This window comes from Entelurus aequoreus, linkage group LG26 (assembly GCF_033978785.1).
Source record: "Entelurus aequoreus isolate RoL-2023_Sb linkage group LG26, RoL_Eaeq_v1.1, whole genome shotgun sequence".
Classification (NCBI taxonomy): Eukaryota; Metazoa; Chordata; class Actinopteri; order Syngnathiformes; family Syngnathidae; genus Entelurus; species Entelurus aequoreus.
In genome coordinates this window covers 18371064-18393115 of record NC_084756.1, presented here as the reverse complement: position 1 = coordinate 18393115, position 22052 = coordinate 18371064, and the positions used below count along the sequence as shown (strand labels likewise).

General features: G+C 38.4%; 2 protein-coding genes across 2 annotated transcripts in view; both read right to left on the bottom strand.

Annotated features, from left to right (window-relative positions):
- Window positions 1-22052, bottom strand: part of iars1 (isoleucyl-tRNA synthetase 1) — a 137297-nt gene that overhangs the window by 83771 nt on the left and 31474 nt on the right. Inside the window, exons 9-11 of the mRNA XM_062037484.1 lie at window positions 19680-19740; window positions 19457-19552; window positions 17304-17426 (exon numbers count right to left, since the gene is read on the bottom strand). Of these exons, the coding sequence (XP_061893468.1) occupies window positions 17304-17426; window positions 19457-19552; window positions 19680-19740 (280 nt within the window). The remainder of the gene's footprint in view (window positions 1-17303; window positions 17427-19456; window positions 19553-19679; window positions 19741-22052) is intronic.
- Window positions 8188-9051, bottom strand: LOC133643087 (glial fibrillary acidic protein). Its single transcript, XM_062037494.1, is given in 3 exon segments — window positions 8188-8785; window positions 8787-8973; window positions 8976-9051. Coding segments are annotated over 3 exon segments (483 nt in total). The 3' UTR covers window positions 8188-8565.

The following is a 22052-nucleotide window of genomic DNA, read 5'->3' as shown; positions in this document are numbered from 1 at the left end:
TACAGCTCTTAGTTGCATTAAAAACAAAATACATATACATTTCACAATGTATAAGCATTCCTCTAATTATGGATGTATTGTATATTCATTTGTTAGAACCTAAATAATAAAATATAAAGCTGTATTAATGGCGGTGGGTCATTGCAAGTATTGTTTATTTCAGTTATTAATTGAATGATAGTAATGTATATACCGGTATACAAAATCCAAAACCAGTGAAGTTGGCACATTGTGTAATTCGTATATAAAAACAGAATACAATGATTTGCAAATCCTTTTCAACTTATATTCAATTGAATAGATTGCAAAGACAAGATATTTAATGTTCGAACTGAGAAACGTAATTTTTTTTTGCAAATAATCATTAACTTAGAATTTAATGGCAGCAACACATTGCAACAAAGTTGTCACAGGGGCATTTTTACCACTGTGTTACATGGCCTTTCCTTTTAACAACACTCAGTAAACGTTTGGGAACTGAGGAGACCAATTTTTGAAGCTTTTCAGGTGGAATTCTTTCCTATTCTTGCTTGATGTACAGCTTAAGTTGTTCAACAGTCCGGGGTCTCTGTTGTCGTATTCATAATGGGCAACACATTTTCAATGGAAGACAGGTCTGGACTACAGGCAGGCCAGCCTAGTGCCTGCAATCTTTTTAACTTTGCGCCTATTACAGTCCGGATGGTTCTTTTCTTCTTTGGTCCGGAGGACACGACATCCACAGTTTCCAAAAACAATTTGAAATGTGGACTCGTCAGACCACAGAACACTTCTCCACTTTGCATCAGTCCATCTTAGATGAGCTCGGGCCCAACGAAGCCGGCAGCGTTTCTGGGTGTTGTTGATAAATGGCTTTCGCTTCGCATAGTAGAGTTTTAACTTGCACATACAGATGTAGTAACCAACTGTAGTTACTGACAGTGGTTTTCTGAAGTGTTCCTGGGCCCATGTGGTGTTATCCTTTACACGCTAATGTCATTTTTTGATGTAGTACCGCCTGAGGGATCCAAGGTCACGGGCCTTGCCACTCATGTGCAGTGATTTCTCCAGATTCTCTGAATCTTTTGATGATATTACAGACCTTAGATGCTGAAATCCCTAAATTCCTTGCAAAAGCTATTTGAGAAATGTTGTTCTTAAACTGTTAGACAATTTGCTCATGTCATTGTTCAAAGTGGTGACCCTCGCCCCATCCTTGTTTGTGAATGGTATTATTTTTTAGACTAAATATTATACAATATGAATTGCAGCACCATACTTTTTTGGGGGGACAGTGCATATTAACGAACATCTGCAACAATGCAGGTGCAAATATGACAACTGCTCATTTACATCTGTTGTCCCCAGGCAGGTAACAGAAATAAAAGAACAACTACAGAAGCACAAATACATTTTTTTTAAAACATCACATTAAAAAAGACTCGCTATAAGTGGTCACAGACTTGCTTAAGTTGTATCCAATTCTTAAGGTTCCTTGTGCATGTCTGTGATATTCAGATGGTGAGTGGTAGAGCGTTGTAATATTTAGTTGCCCTGACAAGAGAACTGTACGTCTATAAGGAACCTCGGTCTCCTCCAGCTGTTGCGCCTGTGCCAATCTCACCCACACACTTTTTAGTTTAATAAAATCATCCTAAGGGGGTGGGTCAAGTTCATGCAGAACTATAAAAACAAGACATGCATTTTTAAAAAGAATACAAATATTAAAAAGTTTAAAAATGTATGTTTGTTTAAAAAAGTGCAAAAATTAAATGAATGTTTGTTATCTAAAATTCTTATAGTTTCTTAAAAAGAGAGTCAATTGGTTTGATTGTGACCAAGTTGTTATGCAATATTCAATGTGTAAAAAACATTGAATGCAAGCACATCCTTGCAGCATTTAGTGTCATAAAACATCGTACCTGTCTAAAATTTTGGACATTAAAATTGACTGTTTTTGTGATTTGTTTGACATGTACTCTGAATGTTATGTTGAGTCCAATGTCAACCCTATATTTCAAAATTCACTAACTAGAGAGAACTTCACACCTTCCAGAAGGATGGTGACTTTACTTATTTCATACAAGAGACCGTCTGTTTTGCATTACTTGACAAAAAAACATAAATGATACATTATTTGTACAAATAATTTAACTGAATATCTTTATTTGATTAGGACGGGGGTCGGCAACTCGCGGCTCTTTAGCGCCGCCATAGTGGCTCCCTGGAGCTTTTTAAAAAATGGATGAAAATGGAAAAAGATGAGGAAAAAATATATTTTTTGTTTTTATATGGTTTCTGTAGAACATGGGTGTCAAACTCTGGCCCACGGACCAATATTGGCCCGCCGTGTAATTTCACTTGGCCCTTGAGGCGATATCGAATTAACACTAGAGATGGCCCGCCGATTATATACAGCGGCGGTGCCGCAGTAACACCGCATTCACCGCTAATTCTCAAACCCTCCCGGGAGTCTCCCAAATTTCAGTGCCCCTCCCGAAAATCGTCACGTCCGCTTTTCATCCAGTCCAACGAGTGCTGGCCCAGTCACATAATATGTGCGGCTTCTGCACGCACACACAAGTGAATGCAACGCATACTTGATCAACAGCGATACAGGTTACACTGAGGGTGTTTTTACGGCCACCCTCAGTGTAACCTGTATCGCTGTTGATCAAGTATGCGTTGCATTCACGGGTGTGTGCGTACAGAAGCCGCACATATCTTGGGACTGGGCCGGCACGTTGTTAGAATGGATGAAAAGCGGACGTGACGACAGCTCGTAGAGGACGTTAAAGGCAGTGCCTTTAAGGCACGCCCCCAAGACTGTGGTCCGGGTGGACTACGAGATATAATGACTGATGAACACCTTTGTTGGATAATGAAGGTTGCCTCAGCTCAAAGCCTGAGCCCCGACATTAATGAACTAGCATCCAAGAAAAGATGCCCGGTATCTGGCTTGGGCACATCAGATTAGATCAGTGTGTTGCAAACTGAGCAGTTTAAAGTCCTGAATGGTTGGTTTATTCATTGTTATTTTATTTTCAAATGTAATAGCCTGTGGAAAAAGTTAATGTTGATATTTACTTCAGAAGGCTGCAAATAGAAAAGAGACATTCAATTTTTATTTAAATTGTATTTGATATGCCATTGATATTTTTTAATTATTATTATTATTATTAGAAACTCGATTTTGCATGTCACTATAAAGTTATATAAGCCTTGCTTGTTCAATATTCAATGCAAAACTTGTTTGGCTCCCTATTAAAAGGTTAATTTGTTCAACCTTGGCCCACGGCTTTGTTCAGTTTTAAATTTTGGCCCACTCTGTATTTGAGTTTGACACCCCTGCTGAAGAAGGACAAACATGACACAAACCTTCCTAATTGTTAGAAATCCCACTGTTTACATTAAACATGCTTCACTGATGAGAGTATTTGGCTCACGCCATTTTGTCCTAATTTCGCACCGTACTTTGTTTACATGTGCAACTTTCTTTGATGCTGCCACAGAAAGACGTGTTTTATGCCACTCCTCCTTTGTCTCTATTTGTCCACCAAACTTTTTATGCTGTGCACGAATCCACAAAGGTGAGCTTTGTGCATGACTGCAAGCTAATCGATGCTAACATGCTATTTATGCTAGCTGTATGTACATAATGCATCATTATGCCTCATATTTTATGTATATTTGAGGTCATTTTATTTGTACTTTCCGTTTCCTTCAATTTGAACACACATCTATACCTTTGGCCATTCTAAGCCAGTAATTTCCAGGAGTTATTACACCCGCTGAAAAGCCTCCGTTTTAGTAATGTTTTCCAAACTTGTAAAAATGTGTAGAATAAATATTACATTTCAACATTTCTGTCAACGAAGATGTGCAGTCATTTTGATAGTGGTCTAAAATAGCTAATATAGACACTTACATCATGTGTTGCCTTCATTATAACACTTATATAAGGCTTTGCATTTTTTGCGGCTCAAGACAGATTTTTTTAATTTTAATTTTTATTTTTTTGCACCAATATGGCTCTTTCAACATTTTGGGTTGTCGACCCCTGGATTAGGACAATGCATATTGATCAACATATGAGCAAAGCATCACAGTAAATATGCCAGAATTAGCTACAATAGCTAAATGTTATCTGTTGTCTTAAGGCAAGCACCATAAAAAACACATTTAAAGACAATATCACACATATTTACAGGCAATCTCATACGTATATTAAACTATGACTTACAATAGATATTGACAATGAAACAACATAAGATGAACAGCTCAGCATGCAGCATGGGTACAAGACTTTTTTGTCATTAACCACTATTTATTTGACACACTTAATAATGAGCTGGTAGTGTGTTCCATGCATGTGTGCCTCTAATTGAGACAACCATTTGACTAAATTTAGTCGTGTGTCGTTGAATATTACAATCACCCCTGGTTAGCGCTCTAGTATTGACGCTATTGCAGGCAAACTGACGACTAAAACGTGAACATATTTTATTCATCTTAGCAACAGTTCTCAGTCACGATAGAGCAGACATGATTGGTCAAATACTGCCATTCCTGTTATTTCAATTAGATATGACACTACTTAGCCCTCCAAAATATAATCGTGCTACAGGGCTTGATGTAAGAAGCACCAATTTAAAGATATTGCCCTCTTCTTTGCAGTCGCCATGTCCATCTTCCTTTATTGATAGTCCAACAATATTCATGAGCAAATTAGCATGACCATTTATATGAATGATTGTGGGAAGAGTAGTGGAAGGACACTGGGGAGTTGTGGGAACTATTCTTACCGCAATTCCCTGCAGATGTGATTTATAATGAGAACAGTGCGTACTAGTGTGCAATCTGATTTTTTCGGCCGTACGCACATACTCAGGTTTGTGCTTGCTTACGCAATGTATTACTTCGAATCCACCCACAGTTTTAGATATGACATCCGAGATGAGAAAAGTCATCAAAAACTGCCCAGCAGCTAAGAAATGTATATTTTTTATTACAATCTTACTTATTACTACAATCCAGTTGTTATTTCACAGATATGAAAAACATTTTCTTCGCCAGCAGCATGATCAGATTGAGCGTTTGATTCTATAAATAAATATGGCCTTGGGCAAAACATAGCAATTTTAAGCGTACAACAGCACCATGAGTGAGAAGTTTAACCCCCATACCGTTAAATATGAGGTGGTAGGGGTAGATAGTATCCCAAAAAGAGGTCACCTTTTGGCGGGCAAAACAAAAAGATTCAGTGGGACCCTGCTCTGAATTGTCCATAGGTGTGATTGTGAGTGAGGTTATTTGCTTCTGGTTATGTGCCTTGCAAATGGCTGGGTGTACCCTGGGATAAACAGTATAGAAAATGAATATTTGTTTTTTGTTCATGACTCTTTTTTTAAAAAACAAAGTATTTTCCCCAAAAATGGTATGTCTTAAATGTTTGGGGGGGGGGAAAAAAAAATAAAATTATATATATGGGTTATACATGTATAGCGCTTTTCTACCTTCAAGGTAATCAAAGCGCTTTGACACTATTTCCACATTCACACACACATGTATAACATATATATATACACATACATACACACATATATATACTGCATATATATGTATGTGTATGTATGCATGTATGTATATGTATATATATATATATATATATATATATATATATATACAGTATATATATATATATACATACATATATATATACATATATATATACATATATATATATACATATATATATATATATACAGTATATATATATATATATACAGTATATATATATATATATACAGTATATATATATATATATATATATATATATATTATATATATATATACACATACATACACATATATACATACATATATATACACATACATACATATACATATATACATACATTACATAGCTACATACACATATACATACATATACATACAGTACATATATACATACACATATATATACATACAGTACATATATACATACACATATATATACATACATACACATATATATACACATACCAGTGTTTCCCACACATTCATTTATTTGTGGCGGCCCGCCACGAAAGAATTACGTCCGCCACAAATAAAGATTTTAAAAAAATGTATTTTTATTTTTTTGTCCTGTCCAGCTTCTCAGGCAAATCATATAGTTGATGTAGATGCCCATATAGGCTGTTCAGATTTACTTTACAAAAGAGAAGTGTAGGATACTTCTCTTGTTGCCTAATTTGTATTTTACCACTACTGTTTTCTGTTTATTTGTTACTGACTGTGGCAGGACACCTCTGCCTCTGTTTCACTTTATGTTGCTGGTAAATAATATGGTTGTAGTAGTAGGCTAAAGTTAAATTATTTAGTATGCACTAATTAAAGGGGCAGAGCTTTAAGAGACATTTTAGCTTTTATATTTGATAAGATATATTTTTTGTAAGAACCACAATTAACAAATATATTTCAGTGAATAACTTATTGTTCAAATCTGTATATAAATATGTACATAAAGTGTTGTAATTATATTGTAAAATGGATGGATGGACGTTTAAAACAAAACTGTTATTAATTAGTAAGTATACATTTTTTGAGCCTTTTTAGAGAAAATCATATCATTGTAGTAAATTATGCAAATTGCTCGATGTCATGGTGACCACGCCCATAGCCACGCCCCCACAGCCACAGGTATCTTGGCAGTTTATGGGAAACACTGCATACATACATGCACACACACATGCATACACTCATACATACACATATATACATACATACATACACATACATATACATACATACAGTGGGGCAAAAAAGTATTTAGTCAGCCACCCATTGACAATCAATGGGTGGCTGACTAAATACTTTTTTGCCCCACTGTACATACATACATACACATACATATACACACATACATACACTACCGTTCAAAAGTTTGGGGTCACCCAAACAATTTTGTGGAATAGCCTTCATTTCTAAGAACAAGAATAGACTGTCGAGTTTCAGATGAAAGTTCTCTTTTTCTGGCCATTTTGAGCGTTTAATTGACCCCACAAATGTGATGCTCCAGAAACTCAATCTACTCAAAGGAAGGTCAGTTTTGTAGCTTCTGTAACAAGCTAAACTGTTTTCAGATGTGTGAACATGATTGCACAAGGGTTTTCTAATCATCAATAAGCCTTCTGAGCCAATGAGCAAACACATTGTACCATTAGAACACTGGAGTGATAGTTGCTGGAAATGGGCCTCTATACAACTATGTAGATATTGCACCAAAAACCAGACATTTGCAGCTAGAATATTCATTAACCACATTAGCAATGTATAGAGTGTATTTCTTTAAAGTTAAGACTAGTTTAAAGTTCTCTTCATTGAAAAGTACAGTGCTTTTCCTTCAAAAATAAGGACATTTCAATGTGACCCCAAACTTTTGAACGGTAGTGTACATACACACATACATACATACACATATATTCATACATACACATATATATATATATACATACATACATACATACACATGTATATACATACACATATACATACATTTTTACATTCACATTTATATACACACATATACATACATAATTTTTTATTTTATTTTTTTAATTTATTTGAAAATCAACCAAATTTTTTCTGAAAAAAGGAACATCTTGTATCCTCGAAAATATATATTTTTTGTAATGCAATCTACCACATTATTTTTCTCAAATGGAGGGTCGTCTTGTCTCCTACAATATATATATCCTTTTTGTATTGCAATCTACCACACATTTTCTACAAAAAGGGTTGTCTTATATTCAAAATTACAGATTTTTTTAATGTAATCAACCATTTAACTGATATTGAATAGGATTTTCCAAAATTAGGGTTTGTCTTATATTTGAGTAAATATGGAATGTTTTAATTGTATTTAAGATAACCCACCAAGCTGAATCTACACATCTATTATAAAAAAAGGGCAGACGGGGCCCTAAGATTACAAAAGTGGAACTGAAGAGGATATACTCATCAGGAGAAAGGAGAGCACAACAAAACTAATCATCAAGTATGCACTCACTTCAATCTTTATTAACTTACATCTGCTCAGAGTTTTGACATTTGATTAATAAACTTGGATCAAACAAAGCACTGATTGCAAAACAGCGAAACAAGCTGAAGGAAGTGACAGATGTACTGAGGACAGAGACTACTAATAGAGGGAAACAGTATCAGGTAGGACAAAAGAGACATTAAGGCTGCCAAATATGACAAATGGAGTGAGGGTTGGGGGACAGAAGAAGCAACTAAATGGAAAAGGGGTTATTTTTAGAACCAGTGTCAAATATGACGCAGTAAGGACCAGGACAGGTTGGGAAGCAAGGGAATGTGTTTGGGAAATCAGGTCAAGGAGACTGGGTACATGCTTCCCTTCATTTCCAAAGAACTGCTTGTCAGTTTTGTATCCTTCCTTGATAGGCAAGTATGCAGGGTGAGGTAGAGAATAACAATTGGTGATGCTCTCTCTACACACTACACTGCTCTGATGTTTTTCTGTGGAATTGTATGCGTGTGAAGAACCACTTTTCTGATAAATCACACATCTTGGGTAACGCCCAGCCTCCCTTCCTTCCCTTCTAGCAGCTTCCTGAAGGTGGCGATATCTGCGTGCAGCTTGAGTTTAGTGTGAAGAAGTGCCTGGCAGTCTTTAAAATACTTGGTCATCTCAAGTTTGGTCTCGCAGAGCTGGGTTCCCAAGAGTACGATGACATCTTCCAGGATCCCCGTCTTCTCCATATGGGACACCTCCATGTCCTAGGTGCAGCTCAAGGCCGACAATGCGAGCCATCAGGGTGTCAATCGAGCTCTGGATGTGTGTCAGCTGCCGAAGCAGGGTTGTAATTTCTCCCTTAATGGTCTTCTTTTGCTGCTCGTGTTTGCCAGCGTGATGCTTGAGAGTGTCAAACTTGCTCTTGTACCACTTCTAAGCCTCCTGGACGTTGTTTCTATCTCTGTCCGCATGTTGGGTGGGTTGGTCACGAGTTTAGGACGCTCTTCATTCAACTCGACAGTGATATCCATATCCTGCTAGTTCCTCAACCAAGAAAGATATTACATTACTGTTCGTTGACTTCAAGAAAGCCTTTGATTCCGTCAACAGAGAGGCCATGTTTATCATTGTACCCCGCTATGGTATTCCAGATGACATTGATCTGGCCATTAAGGCTTTTTACACCAATACCAGCACAAGAGTTATCACCTCTGACGGAGAAACTGGGTCATTTGAAATCAGCGCTGGCGTTTTACAGGGAGACACTCTAGCCTCTTTTCTTTTTATCATCGACCTTCATTACGTCCTCCGCGTCTCTCTTCATGCTAACAACAACATGGGGCTGCTACTAAAGCCCCGGACTAGACGCAGACACCCGGCGAAATACATCACAGATTTGTATTTTGCAGATGACATTGCAATACCATCCAACTCGTCGGCAGATGCAGAGGTCCTTCTCCGTACTCTCAAGGATGCTGCTAACTATGTTGGTCTCCACTGCCACTCCCTGAAGACAGAATTTGTCTCAACCGAAACTGCTGTACAACTGTCCTCCAAATCTGGAGCCCCACTTAAGCAAGTTGACGATTTTAAGTACCTCGGTTCCTGGATCATGGATTCCGGTAATGACTTCCGTACCAGGAAAGCCCAACCCTGGAAAGCAAGTAATAAAATGGATAGCATATGGCACTCCAACCTGCTTAATTCACTCAAGCTAGACCTCTTCAAATCTGCCACTCATGTACGGCTCCGAGACCTGGACCCTCAATGCACGCCTTTACAAACGCCTTGCGGTTGCTATACCAACCTGCTTCGAAGGGTTCAAGGTTTGTTGTGGCAGTCCCATCCCGCCTTGGACCAAATATACGGCAACCTACCTCGAGCAAACACCCGTCTGAGCCAACATTGCGCACAGTTTGCTGGTCACTGCTTCCATGCCAAGACGAAGCGGATATCACAGCTCGTCCTTTTGGAAACAATCTACCAGGGGTTGCCTCACCTACCCCGAAGTAATCGCACGGGACACTGGGATCCTTGTTTCAGAGCTGGGCTCTGCCATGAGTGACCCCGACTGCTGGCGAAGGGTTGTGCAAGGTTAGGTCTCTTGGCTACGGCCGCACATTGATGATGATGATGAGTTCCTCACCCAGCTTTAACTTCCACATCTACAGCTCCTATTCAATATAGCCTCACTCAATATCAACTGCCCACTTCCCATTGGTCAGAACCTCAATCAGATCATGCACCTCTTGAAATTTCAGTGCGTATTCTTGCACTCCTTGTAAAAACCCTGCAGAGTAGCCAGCGCCTCCTGAAGAGCAGCATTCGTCTGCTCAAGCACCTGCACCTTCGCAATGTACCCCGCAAACTTGACATTTAGCTCCTGCATCTCCTCTTTCTTGTTAGCTTAATGACAGTTTCGCAGATCCTGTCCCAAGAGGATCGAGGGGGCTCGGGACTGAGACAGGCTCTGTACCCGTATTGCCCCCATAGCCGCTGACCTGCAAGCTCTTCTGGCTGTAAGATACACTCTTCATGTTGCCAGAGATGTGGGACTTCTCTTTTTGTGGCCCTCCCTATTCACTGAAGTAATTTTATATACCAACAAAAAAAAGCCTTAAAACTCCAGGCATGTGAGCACCTTTTGAGAAAAAAAGAGGAAAACTAACAAAAAAAAGAGGAACATTTCTATCGGCACTAAGTGCGGCAATTTTTTTTTTTATAAATCAAGACTACATTTTCTGCAATTGGGTGCTATATTATATATTATTACTATATTTTACCTTTGGATGTATTCTCATCTACCAACCTATTTGGCTGTCTTTTGGACACATGTCCCTGAAATGTAAAACAGAATTGTTTTGTTTTGTTAAGAAGATAATTTACTAACATTATCATTTAAAATGTAATGTAAAAACATACAGTACAGGCCAAAAGTTTGGACACACCTTCTCCTCATTCAATGGGTTTTCTTTATGTTCATGACTATTTACATTGTAGATTGTCACTGAAAGCATCAAAACTATGAATAAACACATGTGGAGTAATGTACTTAATAAAAAAAGGTGATATAACTGAAAACATGTTTTATATTCTAGCTTCTTCAAAATAGCCACCCTTTGCTCTACGTACTGCTTTGCACACTTGGCATTCTCTCGATGAGTTTCAAGCACACCTATGAGGCGAAAACCATTTCAGGTGACTACCTCTTGAAGCTCAATAAAGAAAATAAAGAAAACGCACTGAATGAGAAGTTGTGTCCAAACTTCTGGCCAGTACTGTACATGAGGAGAACTCAGAAAACGTTTACCATTTGGCAACTCTATCCTATAGCCACACCACAATGACACCACCTCCCTGGCTACGAATAAATACTCTAGAACAGTGGTTCTTAACCTGGGTTTGATCGAACCCTAGGGGTTCAGTGAGTCTGCCTCAGGGGTTCGGCGGAGCCTCTGTCACGGAGGTAAAGACACATCCGACTTATCGTGTAAATAAAAACTTCTCCCTATCGCCGTTTTATGGATACCCCCAAACAATTTTCCCTCTAATTTTCCATCTGATTTGCAGGTTGTTTGATTGAAACTTTTACTAGTAAATTGCAAAGGACACAGTGCAGTACATATTCCGTACAATTGACCACTAAATGGTAACACCCGAATACGTTTTTCAACTTGTTTAAGTCGGGGTCCACGTTAATCAATTCATGGTCATGTGTGTAAGGTGCGTAATTTATTGTGAGTTCATGCACTGTGTTGGTTTTGTTCTTTGAACAAGGTGATGCTCATGCACGGTTCATTTTGTGCACCAGTAAAAAAACATGACTTTTTCTTGAATTTGAAAAAAAACATTTTATTTTTCACTAAAGAAGGGTTCGGTGAATGCACATATGAAACTGGTGGGGTTCGGTACCTCCAACAAAGTTAAGAACCACTGCTCTAGAACTACAACTCGTTCAAAAATAGCAGTGTTTGGATTGTAATAATTCAAATATGATTATTAACAAAGTAGAAAGCCGTCAACGTTGTGGCTTGTAGAGCGAACGCAGGCGACAACAAGCAGCTAGATGATGCTAACTAGCTAGCTTGTTTCAGCACCCCTGATAGTTTCCCTGTCCTGCATTTAAGTGCGGCGTTTAGGCCAGAGAAACAGCGAGTACCTGCAGCTGAGGCTAATAGGCAACAGATTTTGTTTGGATACAATTTTTTTGATATTAAATTTTTTTTTAAACGCGGAAGTGATATTTTTAATGTTTAAAAATTTGGATTTCTGCGTTTTTGTAGACATTTCACATGGCTGAAACTCGTATTGGACAGTGAGTGTTTGTACATTATTAGCCAACGATGTAATATTAGCGCCAGTTAAAAGGACAACTACTGTTCTTTTTGCAGCAATATGTCAAATACTTAATCACTTAAACAATTGGATATTTCATTCAACAATAGCAAGATTGAGTGGGCCAGGAAAACTAGTGTGCTATGGCAACAGGTTCTCCAGCACAACTACACGCTGGCCTTTTGGGTGTTGTGGGCTGAAGAATTTGCCATTGTTTCATAATACAACATCGAATTACTGAAATGGTCTAGACTTTTCAGATTACTGCAACCCATTAATGCACAAAATACGATACCTTACTGGCTACTTCAGAATCTTCCCTAAGGGTTTTTCCAAATTTCGGCATGAAACACAAAATTTTAACAACACAATTTTAAGTAGTTGGAGGAATGTTTACTAGAGTGAACAATATGTGTTACAAGTTTAATTGAAGAAACACATTGGTCAGAAAAACTACTGGATAAAATAAGATTTTGTGAACGATATAAATTATATTCTTAATTAAATTTAACCATGTAGTAACATATTTCGATACTGTTTTAAAGTATTGCAAGAACAGTAAACCTCTTGACTTCAAACATATTTTTAGAAACATTATATAACTTATAGCCACATAATATTGCTATTAGTGTTGTCCTGATACCAATATTTTGGTACTGGTACCAAAATGTATTTCGATACTTTTCTAAATAATGGGGGCCACAAAAATTGGCATTATTGGCTTTTTTTTTTTTCAAACAAAAAATCTTAGGGTACATTAAACATATGTTTCTTATTGCAAGTTTGTCCTTAAATAAAATAGTGAACATACAAGACAACTGGTCTTTTATTAGTAAGTAAGCAAACAAAGGCTCCCAATTTAGCCGCTGACATATGCAGTAACATATTGTGTCATTTCTCATTCTATTATTTTGTCAAAATGATTAAGGACAAGTGGTAGAAAATGAATTATTAATCTACTTGTTCATTTACTGTTAATATCTGGTTATTTTCTCTTTTAACATGTTCTATTTACACTTATGTTAAAATGTAATACTCACTTATTCTTCTGTTTTGATGCTTTACATTAGTTTTGGATGTTACCACAAATTTAGGTATCAATCCGATACCAAGTAGTTACAGGATCATGCATTGGTCATATATACATATATACATTTAAAAAAAACGAAAAAAGATTTTGTGATGCTAAAAAATATCTATGTAATCATAGTAGTATGGACGTGATACGCTCCTGTACTTGGTATCATTACAGTGGGTATTAGGTGTACCTCCACCAATGGCGTTTGTTTACATTGTGACGCCGGTGAGCTACGGTGTGTAGTGAAGCATGTTTAGCTATTCCTCGTCCTGCAGGGATGATACTTGTAAGAAACTCACTTTATTTGTCGCCATGGAGGCCGGGGGCTGGGGGACCGGTAATTTTTAGAGGCGGTATAGTATCAAATATGATTCATTAGTATGGCGGTACTATACCAATACCGGTATACTGTACAACCCTAATTGTTACATTCCAATAAAAATGTAATTTACATTCCAATATATACATTACTGTAGATCAGTAGCTGCTGCTGGTCTTTCAAGTAGTGGAAGCTCATTTTCAGATACTTTCTAAAACACAAATATAGAGCTGCAACTAACGATTAATTTGATAATCGATTAATCTGTCGATTATTACTTCGATTAATAATCAGATATCAATCAATCAATGTTTATTTATATAGCCCTAAATCACAAGTGTCTCAAAGGGCTGATAAAAGAGACAAACTACATTTCTATCCTATCCAGTATTTTATTGAAAAAAAACAGCATACTGGCACCATACTTATTGTGATTATTGTTTCTCAGCTGTTTGTAAATGTTGCAGTTTATAAATAAAGGTTTATTAAAAAATTTAAATAAAAAAAAAAAAAAAAATTTAATTTAAAAAAAAAAACTGCATGCGCATAGCATAGATCAAACGAATCGATGACTAAATTAATCGGCAACTATTTTAATAATCGATTTTAATCGATTTAATTGATTAGTTGTTGCAGCCCTACAGAAATACAGTCTCCAATAACATAAAATACACACAAGATTTTACAAGAGAACGCCACTTAGAATATTGTAAAACTATCCATATCAACACGGAGCAATGGAACGAAATTTGAAAAATACTCTGGCAGTTGTTTATATTTCAAGATCACCATTCTCTTACTATGCTGTAAATCAAAAAGGGATTCAGCCTGAGACAGATCATCCAATCATCATGCAGCAGCTCAGCGTCCAGACCGCCCGAGGCCAAGCACACTTTCAATTCACTTAGAGACGCGCAGCGTCCGATGGGCAGGACAAAGACGAGGATTTATCCAATAACTGTCTAGTTTGGCTGCAGTGGAACGACCTACTTCCCCCATTCAAGTCAATGGACGCTCAGCTTCAACACTGTTTAATGCAGCGTTCCGCTACCACAGGGGTCGGCAACCCGCGGCTCCTTGACCACTCTGATGCGGCTCAGCTACATACGTGCCGACTCCCCCGATTTTCCCAGGAGAATTATGGATCTCAGTGTCTCTCATAGATTACTCCCAGGGAAACAATAATCCTATTTACACTCTAATTACTAAATAAAGGGCGTGCTCTAATTGCACTGCAGTAATTGTCCTCTATAGCATTTACATACAGCGTGCCAGTCCAGCCACATGTTGCATGTTGTTATTACTTGCACACACAGGAGACAGCAAAGCATACTTACTCATCAGCCACACAGCTTACACTGACGGTAGCCGTATCAAACAACTTTAACATTGTTACATTACAAATATGCGCCACACTGTGAACCCACACCAAAAAATAATGAAAAACACATTTCTGGAGAACATCCCACCGTAACACAACATAAACACAACACAACCATTACCCAGAATCCCATGCAGCCCTAACTCTTCCGGTCTACATTATACACCCCCGCTACCACCAAATCCCCCCACACATCAACCCCCCCCCCCTCTCCGTGCGTTGGTTGAGCGGAAGAGTTAGGGCTGCATGGGATTCTGGGTATTGGTACCGTCAGTGTAAGATGTGTGGCTGCTGAGGTAGTAGCCTTGCTGTCACTTACGTGAGCAAGCTGAAATTGCATTCTACGTGTGGTCGAGCAGGTACACTGTTAGGGCAGACTGTAGAGGGCGCCAAATGCAGTGTCATCACGCTCTGATATTCGGGGTTGGCAAGTATGACGCTAGCAAGCGCCATTCATTCAAAACTCGCGAGCTGCACTAACATCAAATTTCCACATTAAAGTGCGTGCCGGTACGTGTGTCGGAGATCCCTGGTTAACATAGCACAAAGCATTAAAGCTTTGTATGCGGTGTTTTTCATTTTAAAATTTTTTTGTGGCTCCAATTACTTTCTTTAATTTGTGAAACTTGCCAAAATGGCTCTTTGAGTGGTAAAGGTTGCCGACCCCTGCGCTACCACAATGCATGAGAAGAAAATCGCATCCGCTGTCAACAAAGTATCTGATTCTGAAAAAAAGTTCAACCCAAAAACTCGCCAAAACAACAGCAGCAACTCGCTCTCTCTTTCATATGCGCTCTCTGTCCCTGGCGCCAACACGCACAGCTTGTGATGCGTTCACGGCCACACAAACATTCAGAAAACTCTTTGGTTTGAGGTTTTCAATATCAGTAAAATAGACGTAGTGTTATTCTCAAATCAAGTCTTAATAGAAATCATTTTCTAGACAATATTAAATGGAGAGCAGCAGGGAAAGGAAGTACCGTATTTTCCAGACTATAAGGCGCACTTAAAATCCTTTTTCTTCTCAAAACTCGACAGTGAGCCTTATAAACCGGTGCGCCTAATGTACGGAATAATTCTGGTTTTGCTTACCGACCTCGAAGCAATTTTATTTGATACATGGTGTAGTAAGTGTGACCAGTAGATGGCAGTCCAAACAGAAATATGCGTAGACTGCACTATGATGGCAATATGACTCAAGTAAACAACACTAACATTTTAAATGTTCTATTGAGAATATAGAACATTACACACGGCGCTCAAAAATCTATCAAAATGTTTTAGTACGACTTTGGTAAGCTATGAAGCCGCAGCACTTGATGTGCTTCAACATACAAGTATTATTATGGTGTGTGTGTATAAGGTAAGACATTATCTGGGGTTTTGTTTCCCGATATTAAGCAAAAGCAACTTTTCTTACCTTCTGGTACCTGCTGATCTGTATTAAGGATCTGCATAAATCCTGAAAAGTTGCGCATGTCCACCTTTGTAGTTCGTAGCTGATAAGCTTTTTCTTTACTTGTTATGGAACATTCACCCTCTGCTGTTGCCATTTCTAATATAAAGTAGTGTAAAGTTCTTACTTATTATATCTGTCAGTAAACTCGCCATGAAAGCGCTAAAACATACTGGTCTAGTGAGTTTACATTATTCACCCAAGGAACTTGAGTTATTAGAGAGTTCTGGTCGGACGATTTTTCACGGGACACATTTCCGGATGAGGAAATGCTGCTTCATTATTGATTTAAGTAAAGTCTGAATGTCATTAAAACAGTTTTCTTCCACTCCCGCCCTTGCACGCTACAACAAAGATGACGGGGAGAAGACGCTGCCGAAGGTGAGCCACGTAAATAAGACCGCCCACAAAACAGCGCATCCGGAAGCGACTGTCAGAAAGCGGCTTGAAGATGATATGTAAAACATAATCTATGCAACATTTTGACCAAAGAACCACCATTACATGTTATGTAGACCACAAGGAAGTGTTCTACATTTAGAAAAAAATAATTACTTTTTTAATGCGTCTTATAATCCGGTGTGCCCTATGGACCGGAAATTACGTTAGTCATCTTAGCTGTGAGCACAAAATGTGCAAAAATAAATGTTGAACCTAAGCGGCTCTCAATACTGTTCAGGAGTTTATGGTCAAATGTCCTGACGTGTCACTCACTTTGACATACTGTCCTGCGAAGTCGGAAACCTCTGAAGTGAAGCAGCCGGAGGCATCCACCGGGCAGATAGGAGCCTGGTCTCGTTGGATGATGTTGTATTCGGTGCACACCCTGTGATCGTCCTACACGGGGAAAACATTGATTATGATAACCAATTTCCTTCACACGGTTAGTCACCGCCACAAATATCATTGACCTCAGCACAAGACTGTTTTCATAAATGTAAGATTGTGTCTCTATAGTGACATTACCTCAATAGTAATAGCCATCATTTTCATTAGGTATTTTTTCCTCTCCTTATCATTTCCACAAAGTAGATTAAACTCTAAATAAGTCATTACTCAAACTCATTGGCATGCTGTCTCGTAAGCCCTAAAGACACATTATGACTCCTTACTGAATTCCGTGTCTGGCTAGATCCCCTTTGCGAGCTCAAACAAACACTGCTGAAATGTGACGACTTGGCGTGAAGGATCTAATTGTGGTCTAACTGTAAATGTGTTCTGTATTTAAACACCCTGGATGGCTAACGGGGGTCGTTTGGCTTCTTGTCACTCAGTGGCCTAGTGGTTAGAGTGTCCGCCCTGAGATCGGCAGGTTGTGAGTTCAAACCCCGGCCGAGTCATACCAAAGACTATAAAAATGGGACCCATTACCTCCCTGCTTGGCACTCAGCATCAAGGGTTGGAATTGGGGGTTAAATCACCAAAAATGATTCCCGGGCGCGGCTACTGCTGCTGCCCCTCCCCTCACCTCCCAGGGGGTGAACAAGGGGATGGGTCAAATGCAGAGGACAAATTTCCCCACACCTAGTGTGTGTGTGACAATCATTGGTACTTTAACTTTAACTTAACATGAGTGAAGAAAAATGTAAATCTGTGTTAGTTTTTTCATTTCTTTAGAGCAAAAAAGAAATACATTGATAAAAAAAATTGGTGCTTTTCTCATTTTGACCAATTATTTTTCCCCAGGAATGTCATTTTTAAAAATGAATACTGCAGCATTTAGAAAACATTTTAGAAAAGGCTTGTTAGGGTTTGGTTTGACAGTCTATTTGGTAAATAGGCTGGGATGTGGCTGTGGTGGCAGTAAAACATAGACAGCTGCCTACAGCCTTGAAGCAGCCCTGCCACCTTGAATGAATGAAATGAGTTTATTTTGGTCATATAATCAACCATTTTGTGTGATCAATTTATCAGCACAGATTATAAATATTAACAATCATACACATACACACAAGCAAAAGAATGACCGAAAAAGGAATAGGCTGAAGCCAAGGCATAAATTTGCCTATCCTATACATGCACTGAAAATTAGATTTCCTGGAACATCAACGTTCAAACAAATAAATGGGATGAAAGTAATTGTTGCTATATTTTATTAATTCTCCATTATTTCACCTTTCAAGGCTTTCTTAAACCTTACCAAAGAACTACATGTCTTCAACTCATCACTGAGCTTGTTCCACCATTTAACTCCTAAAACTGAAATACATTTGTATTTTATATTCCTTCTTACCTTACATATTTCAAAAATCAATATCCCCTGTAAAATAGTTTTCTCCTCTTAATTTAAATAACCTAAAAATACAAGCTGGAAGGCTGTTCTTTACTCGAAACTTGTTTTTAGAAACAATATCTGAACATTTTAACACATTAGGACTTGTGAATAATGGATTGGTAGGTTCATAGTAGCACACTGTGTATTATTCTAATTACCCTTTTTTGAGGTTGAACTATTGAGTCTATGTTTGTTTTATAAACATCCCCCCAAATTTCAACACAATATGTTAGATATAGAAAAATAAAATAATATAACACATGCAGAAATGTTTTATTCAGCATGTGTCTTACTTTATAAAGAATAGCAATGAATTTGGATATTTTTCCCTTAATATATTAAATCTGCGGTTTCCAACATAATTTATGATCAATTATTATTCCCAAAAACTTAGTTTCATATACTCTATCAATTTCCACTTGATTTCATTTTAATTTTGCTTCACAATTGGACAAGGTCTTCTACCTCCATAAGCAATGACGGGATACCTCTGATACAGTAGCGTGACTTCTCCACCCGCACAGCGTATTCAATACAAGTATTGAACACTGCACAGCTATAAATTATCAAACAGATTCAAGTCCATACTTACGGCTCCAAAGTAAGGTGCCTGATGGACCACTCCTGTGCCCTCATCCTCTTTGACGTAGTTATCTGTCACCACTTGGAATGCTCCTTTGTCACCACACTATAGACAAAAAGTGAATGGAAAAAAGGTAAATTTGCAAAAAGACATGTGACGTAATTGGGGAGAAAGGTAGGATTAGTTTATGACAACACATAAAAAGTGTGAGAGAGCAACAGAGTTTACAAACCTTGGCAAAGTAATTGAAAAGAGGCTTGTATTTCTTTCCCCTCAGTGTTTTGCCAGGAAATCTGGAAATGCAGGGAACACACTTCAAGTTGGATGTCAGGGATTGCACAAAGCGTATTAAAACTTTTCAGAAAACAGTTAAGAGGAAGAAGAAGTTGGAAAAAGCCAAACTTAGAAAACACAATCCCACAGGAGACCTTGCATGCACTGCACCTAAATACGTTTTATTATGATTGTATCGAGTTATTTACTGGTTTCACAAAGTTTTCACTCATTTTAATTACACATAATTATGTAGAAGTACTTAGGCTCAGTGGTTCATGCAGTATTAGCATTTATGCTCATTTGCAGCTTCTGTGGCTCACAAAGTCATAATAAAATGTTTTAACCAGTCAAAAAAAAAGATACACTATATTGCCAAAAGTATTTGGCCACCTGCCTTGACTCACATATGAACTAGAAGTGCCCTCCCATTCTTAACCCATAGGGTTCAATATGATGTCGGTCCACCTTTTGCAGCTATTACAGCTTCAACTCTTCTGGGAAGGCTGTCCACAAGGTTACGGAGTGTGTTTATAGGAATTTTCCACCATTCTTCCAAAAGCGCATTGGTGAGGTCACACACTGATGTTGGTCGAGAAGGCCTGGCTCTCAGTCTCCGTTCTAATTCATCCCAAAGGTGTTCTATCGGGTTCAGGTCAGGACTCAGTGCAGGTCAGTCAAGGTCATCCACATCAGACTCTTGTCATCCTTGACCTCGCTTTGTTCACTGGTGCACAGTCATGTTGGAAGAGGAAGGGGCCCGCTCCAAACTGTTCCCACAAGGTTGGGAGCATGGAATTGTCCAAAATGGTTTGGTATCCTGGAGCATTCAAAGTTTCTTTCACTGAAAAACAACCCCACACCATAATTCCTTCTCCACCAAATTTCACCACCTCCAAACCAAGACGTCTATCAGATTGCCAGGAAAAGCGTGATTCATCACTCCAGAGAACGCGTCTCCACTGCTCAAGAGTCCAGTGCCGACGTGCTTTACACAACTGCATCCGACGCTTTGCATTGGACTTGGTGATGTATGGCTTAGATGCAGCTGTTCGGCCATGGAAACCCATTCCATGAAGTTCTCTGCGTACTGTACGTGGGCTAATTGGAAGGTCACATGAAATTTGGAGCTCTGTAGCAACTGACTGTGCAGAAAGTCGTCGACCTCTTTGCACTATGCGCTTCAGCATCCGCTGACCCCTCTGTCAATTTACATGTCCTACCACTTGGTGGCTGAGTTGCTGTTGTTCCCAAACTCTTCCATTTTCTTATGATAAAGCCGACAGTTGACTTTGGAATATTTAGGAGCGAGGAAGTTTCACAAGTGGATTTGTTGCACAGGTGGCATCCTATGACAGTTCCACACTGGAAATCACTGAGCTCCTGAGAGCGGCCCATTCCTTCACAAATGTTTGTACAAACAGTCTCCATGCCTAAGTGCTTGATTTTATACTCATGTGCCAAGTGATTAGGACACCTGATTCTGATCATTAAGTTTGAGTTTGAGTTTATTTCGAACATGCAAGCATACAACATGATACATCACAATTTCCAGTTTCTCTTTTCAACATGTTCGAAAAGGAGTAGAAAGAAGCAGATCTTATTTAATCCTACCCCTTTTCTTTACATAAATAAATGATAATGATAAATGGGTTATACTTGTATAGCGCTTTTCTACCTTCAAGGTACTCAAAGCGCTTTGACACTATTTCCACATTTACCCATTCACACACACATTCACACACTGATGGCGGGAGCTGCCATGCAAGGCGCTAACCAGCACCCATCAGGAGCAAGGGTGAAGTGTCTTGCCCAAGGACACAACGGACGTGACTAGGATGGAAGAAGGTGGGGATTGAACCCCAGTAACCAGCAACCCTCCGATTGCTGGCACGGCCACTCTACCAACTTCACCACGCCAGTTGCTAAAACTTTTTGTTCACTTCCTGTTCACAATTTATTCACAATAAACTCCCTATGTAATCACAATAAAAATAAATAAATACATAATAGTAAGAATTTAATAGTAATAATTGGTGAAGTAAGTCATATTTCATATGATGAGATAAGTAAGATTACTTTAAGAATGAATGAATGGATGGATGAAATAAATTGAGAATGTTTATCATGGTTCTTCTTCTTTGTACTTTGTAAACACTTTAAGTTTGAAGAGTTTCTTGAAGTGGATCATATTAGTACATTGTTTGATTGCTTTGCTTAATCCATTCCATAATTGAATTCCACATACTGATATACTGAAGGTCTTAAGTGTTGTACGTGCGTACAAATGTTTTAAATTACATTTTTCTCTAAGATTATATTTCTCCTCTTT